This window comes from Planococcus citri, chromosome 4 (genome assembly GCF_950023065.1).
Source record: "Planococcus citri chromosome 4, ihPlaCitr1.1, whole genome shotgun sequence".
NCBI classification, from domain to species: Eukaryota; Metazoa; Arthropoda; class Insecta; order Hemiptera; family Pseudococcidae; genus Planococcus; species Planococcus citri.
The window spans coordinates 46,080,561-46,098,831 of NC_088680.1; the positions used below are offsets into that span (position 1 = coordinate 46,080,561).

General features: G+C 33.2%; 1 protein-coding gene across 1 annotated transcript in view; it reads left to right on the forward strand.

The window, feature by feature from the left end:
- LOC135842437 (homeotic protein antennapedia-like) overlaps positions 1-17,171 on the forward strand; it is a 58,595-nt gene extending 41,424 nt beyond the window's left edge. Inside the window, exon 3 of the mRNA XM_065359899.1 lies at positions 13,951-17,171. Coding sequence (XP_065215971.1) covers positions 13,951-14,198 — 248 coding nt within the window. The 3' untranslated portion in view covers positions 14,199-17,171. The remainder of the gene's footprint in view (positions 1-13,950) is intronic.
- The last annotated feature ends 1,100 nt before the right edge of the window (positions 17,172-18,271 follow it).

Here is an 18,271-nt window from a genome sequence, read left to right on the forward strand (position 1 = left end):
GAAATTATTTCACCCTCTTCTTTCTTGTATCTCTCTTCTCATTTTGATTAAAGAAAATAACAATGTGAGAAAAATATTTCGGTTCTCAATGAAAAATTTTCAAAATTGAAAACCTGAAAAAAAATTTACGAGGGTGATTTTTTACCTGATAAAAAAAATTTGAGCTGGGCACAGCTTTTACCAGAAAAATACATTTTCCATTTGCCAAAATTTGAGATGTTTAAGTGCATTTTTTTGATTTTTGGTGAATTTTTAAAAATCGAATTTGAGCAGAAAAATTGAAAAAATCTAAATTCTGCCAAATTGACCTGGAAAACTGAAATTTGGTGTGGAGGTTTCCAACCGTCTTCAGTAGTTCTGGAGCCTTCAGTAGATTGTTGAAATATTACATTTCAACAAAATTTCACCCAATAAGGTTGGAGAGTTGAAATCTACTCGATGCCCTAATTTCAACATGCTGAGTCGATTGGAGATAGTTTCAAGCTGTTCTAGGGCCTTCAGTCATATTTTGGAAGTTTCATATTTTTGAAAAAATGCCATAAAAATAGATCTTCAGGGGGTGCCGAAAATACCTAGAGCACATACCAAAGTTCAGCTTTCTACGTTGATTTGATGAAATTATTATTTTTTTGCATTTTATGGTCCAGAGATTTTCAAAAATTTATCAGAAATCGAAAAATTCAATCTAACTCCTGGAATTTTGTCAGACGATATTTATTTTCGTAAGCTCTAACCACTAAAAAAAATCTCGAGAAGAAGAAAATGGCGACTGCAGCCCATGTAAAAATGTCTCGTTATATACTCTGACATCCGTTCATTATTTATGCATACGAAGCTTGAAATAAATTGAAAGAGGTGTAAAGACAGAGACCGTTCGGACACTGGGCGCAGATTAAAATTATACCGAAGTGCATTTCTCCGCATACTTATTCGCATTGGTAACATCCTACTGCATATAGATAACAAGACCATGCACACTTCTTAGAAAGAGAGCATCGTCAATGCAGGCACTTGGAAGATATCGAGAATAAAATATGAGCGATCTTTTACAATAGCATAATTGAGACATTAGACGACGAGAAAAGATACGTGATATAAGGTACCAGCACTTCCGAAAAAGAAAACCTTCATTATTCATAGTCGTATGGAAAAAATGGTTATCTGATCGGGGAATTAAGACAGGTAGAGGACGGGGCTATGTCGGGGTGCTGGGATCGCGATGTTAGAAAATAGTGACAGGTTTTTAGGTAGTCGGAATACGTAAGAACTCCCGTCGAGAGTAATTTATCGCGCATGGAAATTTCTCGTACGAGTATTAGCTTCTTTATAACTGAATTCCGATCGTCGTCGGTGTATAGTGTGTATACGAGAATGAGACGATAACACAATAGGCGAATTTGCTCTATACGGTTTGGTGATGTAATTGGCGTGGATGGATATTGGATATGGAAAGACAGGAGACATAGTGAAAGGAAACGAGAGCTAAGGGATGGAGAGAGTGCGAGAGCTGCGAAACTGAGAGCAAAAAAAACACACAGCAACCACCACCCTGATCGCTTCAACTGTGTGAGTGTTCCATTTGGTTTATGAAATTTCAACACACAATTTCATTAATTCTTATTAACGTAATGGAAGGCCATTTTTCAACGGAAAAAATTTCACATCCGAGCAATATTTCATATTATCGTATACAGAAGTGGTATAGATATCCGGCACATATTCGACGTTGTCATCTATCTCCCTTTTTTCTCTCGCACCCTCTGCCAGTTTTGAGCACTATTTTTTCTCTCTCGCCGTTTGTTTTTCACGCGCCAACCAAAACAAACACGCTTTCTTGGGCATGTCAAAATTTCAACGGTAACTTTTTCATTTACATAAATCGATATCGGTGCGTATTTGTTTTTTTATACTTCCCTTCCCCCTGCTTGTACACTTTTGAGCGGAGTATCTACAGAGCTCCAGCTCTGTGTAACTTTTTCGCCCAGCACAGTGATGCTGTCTCTGGTTGTCCTTTGTCGAGCAATTTATCATATAAATTTTATTCGTATATGGAATTCGAATGACAGTTGCTATTTCTTTCGTAACGTTTCGGGCTTTAGAGAGGATTTTAATTGACCGATATCGATATGCCATGCCAGCTTCTGTCGTGCCATTTTAAACGTTCGCAGCTCGTATTACTCCTATAGATGGGCTCGTTATACGATAATACATAAAATCGATTTCCAACGACAATTTAGCCATCACTAGAATGTGTTAGGCATTTACACCGATCGCACGTTATAAACAAAGGCTGACTGCCTTTTTCGCATGCTGGAGTAGAAAAAAAAGGGGAACTGTATATACAAAATAAAAACTTTCACATCTCTTGTTGCCTTTTCATATCATGTTAACTATTTTCTCTTCTTGACATTTTGAACGATTTACGACTCTTTTTGGCGTTTTTTTCTTTTCTTTCGACTACCACGACGGTTCCTTTTTGTATTTTTTTTCCTTTCTTTTTTTTTTTGCTCACCCGCACCCACTCGCCCTATTTATACTATAAGTGAATGGTTTTCTTTCGTATGCGATGTTTAAGTTGTTCCTCGATCTTTTCATTTTTTTTCCTTCTTCCTACGTAATACGAATCGTTTTTGCATATTTTTCTCCTGCAATTTTTACGTATGCAAAACAATACACGTATTCGGATGGGATGGAGAAAAATATCGTTTTGAATTCAGGAAGAACTCGACGAAGTTGTTACTAAATAAATTTCAGCTCCTTTGGTTCAGAGGGAGGTGAAGTTGCAAATTTCACATTTATTTTCCAGCTCATTTTTTCAACTCGAGGCAAAATTTTTCAATTTTTCTCTTGTAAAAATTCATTATTTTTGGAAACATTTGAAATGAAATCCAATTTTAGCATCAGAGAACAAAATTTTGAAAAATGTCGGATGATCTGCCCCATTCATACCCCTTTTCAATCTCTCTGTGGATCGAATTCGTGTTTAATGAGTGAAAATTACTCCAACTAAAATTTGAAAAAAAAAAAATTGTAAATATCACATTCAGATTTAATGAATTTATCGACGTCCTTTTAGGTTTACTATATAAGGAGGCTCAATATTTCGAAGGTCATAGGGAGAGGAGATAAATGTCTCAAAATCCAGAATATATTCTTTTTTTTTTTTCATTCCACCTTGAAATACACTCAATATAAAAATATTCACTCATCAGATGAAAAATCACAGCAACACCACAAATCGTTGAACGTCGAATGAATAAAGAATTTATTGTAAAACACGATGATCATCATTGCAAGTACATCATACTACACACAACAAGGGACAGGTATAAAGGGGGTAAAAGGCCAAAGGTAAAAGTTACGTAAACTGATAACGATAAAGTATATATACGAGTAGAAAATGAAGACTGTGGTATAATAATGGCAGTAAGTAGGAGTAAAGTGTAGTACGTGAAGCAGAATAGCCAATATAATCCAGGGGACTCAACGCCATCCTCACATGACCATAAATAACACTCAACAAGTGTTTCAAAAGCGAACTGTTCACGTACCCGTACTCATTTTATGGGATGTTATCAATTCACTCTCTAATTCCCGTTTGCCGTTTCGCTTTACTTTATAAACACGATGGTTTGTTGTGCTTTTCGCCGGTGCAACGTGTGTTTTTTCATGCTTTGTGCCATTTGACAAAAAAAAAAAAAGCGAAAGGTGTGAGAGTTTTTTTTTGAAATAGATTTTAGGAGACAAAGGCCGGAATAGAGCTGGGAAAAAAATGAAAGTAAAGGCTAAAAGTGTTGGCAAAAATTACTCGTACTTTTTTTTTGGAAAGTTCAGTAATTTTGTGTTAAACTTCCAAAATATTGAGAATTCGAGCAAGAAAAATTGAAATAAAGATTGAAATGAAATTTATTTTTATTGAAATTATCAGAATATAGTAAGTTTTATTCGAAAATGATCTTCATCTTTTTCCATTTTTCAGAAAACACTTCAAAACTTCTATGATAATCCTGCCAGTCATATTTTCAGCTGTGTTCTTACACTTTTAGTCTCCTCCTCCCCTCCCCGTTGAACAAAATTTATAGCTTTTTATGAAGTATTTTTCTTTTCTTTTTTTTTTTTACAAAAATTGTGAAATCACTTTTTGACATTTTTTTTTCGTATTTTTGAAAAAGTTCTTTTTTTCCAACGTATAATTGCAGCAAATTTCCCTCTTCCCCTACTCCTTTCATTGGAATATTGAAGACTAGTGTTGAAAAAAAATTTCAAAAGTTTAGGTTTTTAATTTTAAGGATTTGTTATGCTCTTGGATGAGACGAAGCAAAAACCATATTCCTAATCTTACGTCCTTCAATTTTTTTAATTGTGTACTTATTTTGGGAAAGTTTGGAAAATTCTTTTGAAAAAAATTCACTTTAGGTGAAAAATGCACCTATCCTGCCTACAGAAAATATTTTTTATCTGGATATTACCCTTATAAAAACTCAAAAAACAAATAAGTAAACAAGTTGAATAAAAATAAAAATAAGAAAGGAAAGATTCTTAAATAAAAGGAAAATTAAGGGTGATTTTTTTTAGTGATTCAGAAAGCAAGAACGTTCAAGTTCGAACGTTTCATTTCAAATTTTCATCCAATGAAGCGGGGGGGGGGGCAAAATACATTTTTGCCCAACTACGTCACAGTTTTCCAGATGAAAAATTGAGCCAGGTAAACCCGAAGTTTTGCACCGAAGAAGTTGAAACTTTTAACATAGAGGTTCTTAAAGGCACCAATTCCATTTTTTATGACACATGTGATAACAAAACTCAAAATAAACTCCAAAAGGGGGGCACAAAATTGAACATTTTCAAAAAAATACAATATAGCATCAAAATGTGGGTTTTTAAGAGCGCAGAATTCATTTTTGAAGACAATTTGACTCAAGTCCCAAAATGGGCTCCAAAAGCTGGGGTGGTACGAAATCGAAAATTGAGAAGAAATGACACCAAAACGTGGGTTTTCGAGGGTGGAAAATTAATTTTCTTAAGACGATTAAACCTCAAACTTCAACATGAGCTCCAAATAAGGGATATAGATAAATCTAAAAATTTTCAAAAAGTATAATTTTTGGTACCCATCAAGTAAATGGATATCTACCAATGAAATTTTACGTGAAAATATCATTTAGTGGGGTTGGAAAATATGTATTCTTAAAATACCTCCCCCCCCCCGGTCTCGCTCTGGTTAAATCATCTTTTATCTACAGTGCAAATGACTGAAGAAATTGGAATCGTTGTAGGTACTCAAAAACCTGAAATTCGATACCCAAATTGCATTTTTCAGAAATTTTAAAATTATTCAATTTTTTCAGCCTGTAATTTTGTCATTGATTATGTTGTCGTTTTGTATGATCAATATTGTGATTAAGTATTAATCAAAAATATTTGGCGTTATTTTCAAAATTACTTTATTCAGTTTTTTTTTTTAATTTCAACAATTTTTTCATTTTTTTAAATTCTACTTCTTGCATAAATCCAACTGTTTTATTAAAATTGTAAAAAAAATCAATTTTTATAATTATTTTCAATTTTTGTATTTGTTTCAATTTTTTTTAAATTTTCTCCAATCATTTTTTTCATTTTTATAATTATTATTATAAAATTTTATTTCATCTGCTCAATTAATCATTCAAAATTCTTTTTAAATAAAAATGAATACCTATTTTTCAACGTATACAATCATTTGTTCTGTATTGTGGATAGTTAAACTAGTATTATGGGTGCACATTGAGAACCACTAATATAATAATAATACGTTCGTCGGTGCATTTTGAATTCACCCTCCATTTCTACGCGATATTTTTTTCTCCGCTTGATGTTTTAGCGGCAATGGTGGCGAAGGTCCTGGGATGCTAGTGCAGGGAGCATGGCCGCCATCTCTGTGTTCTTCGAATCGCAGATACGTTGGGTTTCTTTCTTAATTATTTCAAACTGCCGTCGTTGTGTCTTATGTATAATTAATACGCTAGTTATACTCGTATGTAGTATAAGTTTTTTGAATTCTCATATAACGATCTTTGGGTATCGTGGCAGGCAATTGGTCATTGGTACATTCACATTTTCGGTCTTCCATGAACGCAAAAAAAAAACATCATTAGAGGACTTTTTGGAGAAATTTTTCAGAAATTAATCTGTATCGTGGACTCAGGTCCAATGGTCAATTTGACAGGGGTGAAAGATGTACTTATGTACTTCTATATTCCATAAATAAAATTTTATCAATGGTGTGGTGATGTATTTTGATAATTTGAGATTATTTATGGACCTAAATGAGTCATTTTGGATGCGAATTTGAATTAGTCTGTTTCCTCCTACGATACAAACAGTCCTATGTGCTGCAGTTAACCATCCTATCGTACCTAGGTACTTTTGAAGATATTATTTTTCACGCAATCTTGTTACTCTGTCCGACTCTTTAAAGCTGTAGAAGAAGAAGATGCGCGCCCGAAGGTCAATTCCGTGTATATAGTTGTGGAACTAGTTCTTTAGCTAAATACATACGTAAACGTATACCTACCTATAGCATGTGTAGGTATACTAGAATTCGATTCGGGTTTTGATTATAGAGGTTCGCTGACTAGATTATACGCGTACGAGCGAGAGGCGATTTTATTATGGGGTACGGTTTTGACATGTGTCAAAAGAAATTTTTTCATTGGGTATTACTCGGGCTGCCGACGCGTATACCTAGAAATTAATTTCACAAGACGTACATAAGTAACGCTGACGATATTAATCCGAGAATGTTGTTTAAGTAATTAGAAAATTTATCGATTTTATATCGGTGCTTCGTAAACAAGCAGTTTATTTTCGGGTGACGCGTTGATCTCGGCTTCTCGGCGCAAAGGCGAGCGGAGACGACGCCGACGTTTGAAATATGTTGCGAGATTAATTAGGCGTTTTTCTTCGCCCGCACCGTAGTCTTTTCACCCTCGTCTAAGTCTCTCGAATACGCTGTGTAATGTCACCCTGCGCTGTGTCTGCTGAGCTACGAGTATATGCTGTTTCACGTGCGGCATACCTATCTACCTACTACATACTCGTATACTCGAACGAATGAATACAGATTTAAAGAATGACACCGCAAGTCTGGTTTAATTGAAATGGCTGTCTCGTGCGCATTTATTTATTTATTTTGATCAATTTCCATCCCATAAAAATGATCTGAGCCAAAGGATGGTGAATAAAAAGGGGGTAAATTTTCCCCCTGGATACGATTTTCTGGAGAACTTGAGATGCGAAAGAGCCTGACTGTGAGATGAATAACGAATTATCAATTGTTTAAGGGCTAAACTTTCAAAATTCATTGAAAAACTTTTATTTTCAGTTTTTTCAGATGGAAAAGTGGTTGAATGTTTTTAATTTGAGGGAGAGGGAGGTAATTTATAGTCATTCTCATTTGCCAAGATCATTCAGAGTGATTTTTCATAATTTCTTTCTCATTTTAAAATTTTTTGGTATGGATGAAACTTTGAAAAACTTTGTGAAAAAAATTGTTGATCTCCTAAAAATAATTTTAGACAATTTTTTTTGAAAATCTACTTGAAAAATTTGGAGCTGTAACATAGCACCATCGTTTTGCAAAATTTCAGGGGCTGAATTTCATTTCTTGAAAATTTGAAAAATTCCAATTTTGGCTTACGAATAATACAAGTCAAGTAAAATCTGATTCAATCGAGGTGGAAAGCTAATGTTTTAATTCGTATTCTATTTCCAACCTCTTAGGTCAGTTGAACGCGAATCGCAGCCACTCCAAGTCTTCAAGCATTTCTAAATTTACAGTTCTGGAAAAATTGCTTTAAAATTTCCAAGATTAAATTTTAGCTTGCCCTGCCTACTCAGATTTACTCAGATTAATTTGTACTTTTGTTTCTTAAAGTTAATTATACTATCAACCTTTTTTTTTTAAATCTGATCTTCTCCTTTCAAGCTCTGCTTTAAGTAGGTACTGGTACCCCATGAAAAAAAAAATGAAAATTCTAGATGATGTGTCATTTTTTATTTCTTCCCGAGTGCGGAGTTTCAATATCGATTTTGTTTATTAATCTGATGCTTTTAATTCCTACCAAAGACATCCCAAGGGAACTAACCAGAACATTTAGTCAATTTTTCATGACATTTCAATACGATTTTTCGAAAATTGGTGATTAAAAAGGTATAAATTTATACACTCCTCCCGTCATTTGACTTTCAATTTCACGAGTTTGTGCTTTGTGAACCCAGTCTTGTGAATAATTTTACTTGAAAATGGCCAATAATTAAAAAATGTTGATTTTCAATTTTAATCTACGAGTAGTATCGAAAAAATAACATTCAAATTCAATAATTTGAGGACAATTTTTGAAAAATCAGGAAAGACTTGAAATTGTTGAGAAATGAGAGAGCCTGAATTGATTAGGACTAGGTATTATTTATTTTTTATGCAATTTCCAATTCTAATTTCGCAAAAAAATTGACTGACTCTGTTAAGAAGAAATGAGCCATCTTGACGTTGTATAATCGAATAATAATATCAAGAGTGTAAGGATGTGCTGCCATCTACAAACACACCGTTAGTTCTCTAGTTGCTTGATGAACGATTTCGGTCGCGCCAATACGCGAACTGTTTTACTATTTTCGTAAATAACGTCCAATTTTGTTGAACTTGAATTTATTGTTGTCAAGTGTACAATAGTAAATTTGAAATGACTGAAATGTAAGTATTTTTGAAAATTGATGATTGCTTGCAACACTGATTTAGAAAAACGAAGGGTAGAAGAAGAAAGGAAAATTTCGAAGAAAACCTAGAAACTGTGAAATGAATGCCATCTAAAAAAAAAAAATAATTCCCACAATCAACTTAAATTTCCACGCAATTTTTTTTTTAATTCAATCATTTTAAAATGTAACTTGCCCAATTTACTTTTTTGAGCCCCCCCCCCATTAATTTTAACATTTCTGACATGTTCAATCATTTCCGAAAAAAAAACTGATTGAATTAAGTGAAACATGAATTGATTTTCCAAAATTGCATAATAGGTCTCACTTAAGGTTCACTGACTTCAATAATTTTGAAACAGCTTTGTGAACTCTCGAGAAACTATTTTTTTTTAAGAAATAAATTCTGTCATTTTTTTTTTTTTTTTTTTGAAGAAATCAAATTTATATTCACTGGAAACCATTAAGGTTACGAAACATACAAAACGAGCATGTGGTGTAGCCTACCATGTTTCGAAAACTCCCATTTTATGGTACAGCCTATATTATGAAATCATGTGCACATTTTCAATCCATATGTTTCCCGAATGTTTCAGCCGACATTTTCTATATTTATTACCGAATTTTTATTTTTTGCGTTCATTTTTTTCGACGTGTTATCTCTACGGTTAAATCTTCCCAGAGAATTTTTTTCATCCGTTCTGCAAATTCTCAAGCACATTTCACAATCGTGTGGGTCAAATGTGACGAATGATGAACTCGATGCATATCCCAAGCATGTGTTATTTTTCGCACCACGAAAGTTGTCGTCAGAATCTATAATACACTTTTTTATTAGCTGCTTTCGACAATTTTTCTCACCCTTTTGACGGCGGCCATCAATAATGAATATTTCTCACGTAGATATCGAGTAATTAAACTAATATTTAAAAAATCCCTCCAGCTAGAAGACTCATCCCACTAAGCACAATATGGCCGTAAACATATTCGAGCCTTGGGGTATCTAAGCTTTAAATTAAAAAATAATTAATTCCAAATGGCACTGTATCGAGTTCAGCTTCAGTGTGTGGATCCTTTCGACGAATAACATCTTGTACATAACTACACTGCAAGTTCGATAAATCATTTTGGAAAATTTTTTTATCAACTTTTAACACATAATTATGAAGTCTGCGGCACAATATTAGGTTACACTGCAGGCCTCATTGCTGCGGTGGTGTTTTCCCCCTTTTTTTTTGTAGTTATGCATTCGTTTCGTTCGTAAGCAAATAATTAATTTGAACGACCAACGGTTGAAGGCGAAATATACATAATGAAGTAATTGACTAATTAAAGTCACGTTTATTTTTTTGTTTACACATCGCTGATAAGGTTCATTCATGTTGGGTGACTCGAGCTGAACGTAATCGTAGGTAACTATAGGCTACGAGTACATTTTGTATAAATGGGAAACCTGTTCTAGGCACTCTTTGGCTATTACTCTTGGCTGGCGTGACAAAAAGTAATAGTCGAAGATTAAAATAACTCAGGTTAAACGTTGGAAATAAAAAATTAAAATCAAACTCGTTAGCGGAGAATTTTTTCCAGAATGTTTGGCGCACTGATTATCGTGCCTATTATTTTTTTTCATACCCTATCGACTCTCCCCCTGATGCAAATGTCCCATAGGTAACTCTTACAAGGTGTTTTCTATTTCTTCGAGTTATTTTAACGAAGTGTTCTTCCAAAAAGCTTTCAATTCTGTGCTTGATCTAATTTGCATATTTTTTTATTCCAAATCAAATACCAGTATTTTCAAATGGACGAGGTGCGGGTCCAAAATGCGTTAATTTGTATGAGGTTCAAAAATTCTTTATACAATCGAGTCTCTTTCTCTCTCGTATGCTCTTCTTCTATGTAGCTGTCAGATATAGATTCGTGTACCGAAAATCTGACCCCCCTGATCCCCTCTGTACCCGAGATTGTCAACTGTATACTACATTTTATAATATGGTAGTGTTCTCAAACTACTACAGAGATGATGTTGATCTAGAATCCTCAGACTCTAACTTTAAGCAATGGCAAAAAAAAACCTGCATTTTATGACCTTTGAGAATAAATACCAGAAGAAAACCTGACAATAAATATTTTTCGAAACCCTTCGATCATATTCCAGCAACATTAACCTTTCACGAACAAATGTATGAAAACTTTCCTAATTTGTAGACCACTGCGAAGCTCTTCTGGTACAGTACATGCCCCCTTGTGCAGCTTGTGTGTGTAATACCTACACTGTGCGCTCTCTTAACGTATATATCCTTATCTTCCTCACGCTGAGAACGTCCTTTCATGTTGTCAGCTGCTTCGTTGGTGCGTTCTTTTTCTCTTCTCTGAGATCACTCTCGCTCGTACCCACTTATTTTCTTTTACACTGACGAAGGCCGCCATAAATCTTCATCACTTTTGACGTAACATCTTCTGTCTCAATTTCTTCTTTTTTTTTTCTCCAGCTTTACCCCGCCTCTATGATTGCACGAGGCGCGGGTTCTCCTCTTTTTCTATAGCCAGAGAGATACCTTCCTGTGTACACACGTACGTAGAAAAATATATTTTTACACGCAGCTTCGTTCAACGTTTTTCTGGTCTCGTGCATAAAACTTATACCACCGGCAAGATGGTTCGGGTTCTGTATAAAATCATATCTATTCGATGTTCTTTTTCATGTTTTTGCCGTCTGTCTCCTCATTCCATCTTTGTCGATCCCATTTCCAAGTACATATCGTCGTACATATAAGAGAGATACCTAGCTCTCAGTGTGTGTACCTTCGTCTTACGTTTGTCTGTTTTAACCGTTAAACTCATTAAAATTCCATTAGGTCTGGTACATCATGCAGTCTATGTATATGCTCTATGTGTGCACGATGCCTCGGGAAGAGTAATTCTTCTTTTTTCTGAAGGGATTTGTACAAAAAAACACCGCCTATATGGTAGTCTATGGTTAAAAAATCGGAAATTTAGCTCGTATTAATTCGTAATTATCAATTTCGTGAATCCCTTTTTGAGAAAATACTTGATAGGAGTATACTAGGTGTTTAACTGGACCTCTGGATATGCTCGAAGGATTCCCTTGTGATGAGATTGTTTGCGAAAAATACAATACGTCGATGCAGAAATCAATAGCCTCAGAAATTCGTAGCAGAGGTAGCATTTTGACCATCAAAAAGCTTTTCAGAATCACAGAATGTCATCATGAGCCATAGAATAGGCTCAGGTTTGGTTCAGAGAACAGAAGAGGAGGTATCCTCCTTCAAATTGTGGAAATAATTATTGAATTTATGGTCATAAAATTAAGAAAAAATATGCATAGTTTTTCATTCACTTCTTGAACATTTCCGAAAGACTCGCTCAATTGAGGTACTTCCTACTTATTTCAGGATGACTCCATTTTTAAACTATTTCAGAGACATATGACTGAATTAGGTGGACTTTTTTCCAATTTCATGACGGATAATTCTTGACTTTGAAATCTTTGATTGATATATGGAATTTGAATAAGATTTAAAAAGGCCCCAAAAAACTTCCATTTGCCATTTTTGAGTTACTGAAGTTCATTTTTTGATTTTTAACCAATTTTTGAATTATTTTGTGCTTAAATTCAAGTGTAGTCAAAATCTTAAATTAACCCTCGCTGTTAAAATTGAAATTAAGTAAGTTTATTTTAAAAAATTGAATAACAACATTGAATTTGGTCTAAAATGTAACACGATTAGTGCAATAGATTTTTGATAAGAATAATTAGATATATGCTCGAGCAGAAGACCAAAATTTAGACGCCAAATTTCTTTCGTTTTTTTTTTTAATTTTTGCAAAATTTTGACAACTTGAAGGCTTTTATCCCATAAAAAAATGTCATTAGGTATAGATCAAATTGTTATGAAAAGCTCTATCCTACTTTCAACCCTGAAAATTGATCGGTGGCCTTTTTGAGCTGTTTGAAGCTTCTAATGGATTTTCGAACTCTTCAATTTCGAAAAAAAGTCATAAAAAAGAACATTGACCTTGTCATAAATTTTCATAATCCATTTTTGGCAATTTGAATCGAAATTTTTTCAGATAAAAAAAATTAAAAAATTCTATATTTACAAACAAATTGGTATAAAAACACCGAAATTAGGTTTCTAATCTATTTTTGACCATAAAAATTGATTAGTAATGGTTCCGAGTGGTTCTCAGAATTTCCAACGAATTCTTTGGAATTTCCAATTCTGTAAACATTTCTTCAAAAAGGGCTGAAATGAAATTTAGTGCCTGCAAACTAGGATTGGCCATCCATCTGATGTTTTCGAAAACTTTTTCTGAAGGTCAAATTCAGGTACCGATAGAGATATGCTAAGAGTTTTTTTAAATGCCAGAAAATTTATAAAAATTTATTGGAGACTCCAGAAAAGCTTGAAGCCACCATTAATCGATTTAGGAGGTCTAAAATATGTTTTAAACCAAATCTCAAAATTTTACTTCAATTTGAACGAATTTTGATTTTTTTCATAAAATTTTCAAACACCAAAAAAGATGAAATCAGCATCTGAAATTTAGCCTTGTGGTGGTAGTGCAATTTTGGGATGCTCTTTTGAATTCCCTCTATGGGGTCCTATAGCATTCCTTGTTAGTTTTTTTCCTCAGTGTAATTTCTTTCAAAAACTTTCAAATTCAAAATTTTTTTTCATTCATAGGTTTTTTTTTGAGTAAATAGTTGTTGGGTGGTTAAAAATTGTATCTATTTGGTTGAAGTTTATTTTGTTGGAAAAAAATTCGACTAAAAATATCAGTCAGAGGGTTATTTTTGGAGAGCGAGAGGGAGAGAGGTGGGCACGAGATGTTATTTTTATTTTTATACAGATTGAATGTGGAAATGAGGGATGAAATGATGGAATTACTGCTCTGTAATTCTATCTGAAATAGACAACTTGAAGGGAAAAAAATGCCTCTTTTTACAGCCAGTAGATTCCTATACTTTTCAGCTGTTCTTTATTTTTTGACACCCCCCCCCCCATTCACTCTATTCATTCATTTGTAATGGATGGAAAGTTCATTTCACTTACTTGCTACCGTTTTTAGAGAATACTATCACCCCCCTCCCCCCATTGAATAGAGTTTAATTTAATTTCATATATCGAACTTGAAATTTTCAAATAACACTGGACTAATTTTATTTTGTTTTCGTTTGTTTTGATGTTACAGAAAGAAAAAGAGGTCGTCAAACATATACCAGATACCAAACTTTAGAACTGGAGAAAGAATTCCATTTTAATCGCTATCTCACCAGACGAAGGAGGATCGAAATCGCTCACGCGCTCTGCCTGACCGAAAGACAGATAAAAATTTGGTTTCAAAATAGAAGGATGAAATGGAAGAAAGAGAATAAAACCAAAGGCGACGGTCAAAGCGGCGACGGAAGCGATATTACCCCACAGACTTCTCCGCAATAACGACCTCAAACTTCAAATTTTTGCAAGTCATTTTTATTTTGTCCTATTTTGTAAGTTGAATAAAACGTGGAAAAAACCAAAACGCGTTGGCGAGTGGCGTCATGTTATGGCCGTCAAGACGAAGGAAAAATAAAACACGTGTGTCGTATACGTATAAAAACTCATCATCGAGCAGTATGATCTCATTGGATGCCCTCCTAATTTCTCTCTCGATGTTTCAATAAGTAGATATTATAAATGTGGTCAAGTGCAATATATAGGAAATTTTTTCGCCTATTTGCGCGATGGTGCTTTTTAATTCTTTCGGCATTTTTGTAATAAGGTTGCACCCTATATAATGATACGACGAGCATCTTGTAAATTGATCGTCGATTTCCTCTTTTTGCTGCCCTTTTTGCCATTCGTACTTCGTACATGGTACGGTATCTCGTGTAGTAAAAACTTATCCATTTTTCATCGTCAACACTGCGAATAACATTACGTCACAAATTTTCTATATATTTATAAAAAAAATTTTGTTTCTTGTATAGGTGTACTTTGTTATCTATTTTAAAACTTTTTTTAAAGCTTGTTTTTAGGTTTTAGTCGAAAAGAAAAAAAATTTATAAAACGATACAAAAAAAAACAAGGTGGCTAAAATTGCAATTTTATATTTATAAACACGATCCGTATCGGATTCGAAAATGTGATGTTTTTAATCTCCTTTCCCGCGGTTGAGATTGCAATTTTAACCATAAATTTAGTAATGCGTTTTTTTTCTTTTTTTTTAACCTCCAAATGAAAAAAATCTAAGTCAGATTTATTTTTAAGCTTAACTTTTCGAATGTATAATAGTATACCATAAATTGTTGGATATGTTTTAATTATTTTAGTTAAAATACTCTCTTTTTTTTTGGAAAATTTTCCCCAGTTGAGATTATAAGACCCCTTTTTTTTCGGTCTAAATCTTCTCCTTTTCTTCCCCTTTGTTCTGTTAGCATGAAAACAATGAAACACGGTGCAATATAAAGAGGAAAAAAACGTCTGATGCGAGCTGCTTCGTATTAGAGTCGAATTTTTGTGCTTTGCGAACTTTCGAGATTTCTTATTTGATCTTTTTTGCGATATTGATATTTTGAGAACCCTTGAGAAGAAAAAGGGTGGGTTTATTTAATAGGTATTCGTATTATTTGTTTTAAATTTGCAATTTTCAGCTTGGGTTATTTTATTTATTTCTTGATAATTCACCAAAAAAATGAAAAAAGTAAAATCATACTAACCCATATTTTTGGTTTTAAATAAAAATTTTAGTATTTTGTAGCACCTCAGTAAATTACCCTTCCTCTCTATCCTACTCCGAAAAATGTCATGGGACATTCAATTGTACGTTTTGGAAAATCCTTCTCAAATTAGAACCTTCCTTTTGGTACTTTTTCAAAAAAAAAAAAAAAAAAAAAAAAACATAGAAAATTCAAAATAAGTCCAAAAAATAAATTTGTGGGCTAATTTTCTGGCAAAATCATTTTCCATCTTCCTTCCATTTTTTTTTCAAGACTACTCCGAAAAAAAAATTAAAATTTGAGAAACATTTTTGGTTGAATTAAAAATTCATAGATCAGAATTTTCGTACGAAAAATTCGACTCTCATATGGCAAGATCTGGCTGCTACGACTTTTTTTCCATTTCTATGTCTTATTCTGTACCTCTCATCATGAAGAGGAGAATCGTTTGAGAGTTATAGAATCACTTTCATTACTTCTCCAAACTAAAACTGCTCTCCATCATTAGTTACATAGAGAAAAAAAAACCTGTAGAACAATAAAAAACATTGGAATATTATAGTGCTCTACAACTTTCATTTATGATTTTTTTTCGTATCGTGATTTATTCAAAAATTCGACCTTTGCACCCCTAGGGATGTTCCAAGAATTCGACTAGTGAATTTTTGGGCAACGAATTTCGGTTAAGGAGATTTTTTTCGTCGAATAGGAAAATGGTTATACGAATGTGAGCATGCTTTTGTGCACCCCTGAACTTGGAAATTGGACTCAGACGTCATTGATTGAACACCTTTGATTGTACTTAGTCTTGAAGCAACGAACGTTTATGAAAATTGCACATTCCATTTAATTGGTCATAAGCTTATTGAAAGAGTCATATCTGTGTACTTTTTTTCTGCTCCGATATTTCGAACGAAAAAAATCTCCAATCCGTCGAAGATGAATAAAATATATTTTTGTAGTGAATTTCTGACGAGTTGGCCGGTCATATTTTCGCCTTCTAATTGCATTTTTCAACAGTCGATGTGCATGGAAATTTCATTTTAAGGATTAATTTGTTCTGTAGAATCTACTGAGTGTGCCTTCATTTTTTTCTCCCTCGTTATTTTTGTTTATTGAATGGCAAGGTTGGTAACATTTATTGCATTTAGTTATTCATCGAGTAAAAATTATCAACCTTTAACTAGGTACTAAATTTGCGAAAATACGAAAAAGATATCGAAATCAAATGTACACTCTGTATAAAAGCAAAGACGTGTTATGGTTTCTCTCAACTCTCCCTCCAAATCGACGATTTTTTTCGTCGAATCCGCCATTGACTGAATAAGTAACCCATTAGAGTCGACCCTGTTTTTCCATTTAACGAGGGTAGGATTTTTAATGAATGTTCGAAAACTCGTAATGGCTTCGTAATGGTTTCTGTTTCGGTTGATTATGAATTTCCTTATAATATGGATGCGGGCACGATGCCGATTAACTTACATTTAATTCGAGTACGTAATACATATGAGTTCGTTCGAATGAGGGGGAGAAGAGTTAAATTTTTTCATTGAAGTCTTTTCTCAAAAAAGATGATTCAATTTGAGGCTCGTTTCAGTAGTTTTTTTTTTCAAACCGGTTTCCAAAATGAAAAAATTGCAGAGGCTTTTACCATTTTTTTTCAACAAAAGCTTGAAAGGGTGTTGGAAAAATCATCACCCCCCCTCCCCCCTCCTCTATCATCATTCTATCAGTTTTCGATCGATTAAGAGAACAAAAAAGAACGTTAAATTGATTTTGAAAAAAATGAAATTCTGAGTACTTGAAAAATTTTTAGACTCAAAAATAATAATTGCTTAAAAAAATGATTCGAAAAATAGGGAAAATTAAAAGAATTTTGATAAAAAGAAATTTGAGGGGAAGGGTCTCTGCTTCTTCTGTTCTTCATTTTTTTTTTTTTTTTTTTTTTTTAATACTTAGCTAATTTTTAACACGAACATAAATTAGTAGGTATTTCAATTACTTATCAATTAAAACACAAATTTCCAAATCTGTTAAAAATGACTTTGAACTATCTTTCATCATTCCAAATTGAATCGGTTTTCAACAACAAATACTTAACGCTTCTTTAAAATATCCTTCATCGTTCAAGTAGGTAGTCGTCATTCAACAAATGCCACTTTACGTTAATTAAGTACACGATAACTAAATAGGTACGAGAGTGAAGAAAAGAAAAAGTGATCAACTCCTAACATGTGTTGTAAGGTCCGGAACAATATTGATTAGTTGCAAATGTCCCCAACCCTCATGTACAGCATTTAGGCATTGGCGATATTGAAAATAAATTTGGCAACGTTGAGATCATAGTACATTATAGATATTCTAGTCTTTTTAAAGTACAAATGCGAGTAGTTTAAGTAAAAGTACAATATTATTAAAAGTAGGAGAATTATTATCGTATCACCGGTCAACTTGCATGGATTTGCTATAGCTTTCATTTAGTTTTCTAATTATGTCTTCGAATGTGATGATTTAAAGTACCTTTTTAAAGTGCAATTTTCATTTTTTTTTAATTCGTGCATTTTTTTAAATTATTATTTTTTTAGCTTCTTTTTTTCATTTTCATTTCTATGTTGTTGACAGAGAAATATATAGGTACATAATATTTAGGATTTAAAAAAAACTATAAACTGTATTTGTTTTGTACATAAAAAAAATTGGGATACATGAAATTTTTTTTACATAAGCTGTTATTTTGATCTTTTTGCAATACCATTGTTAATTTTACTGCGTGAATAATTTTTTTTTTACACGTGTGTGTTTCGTTAATATTAC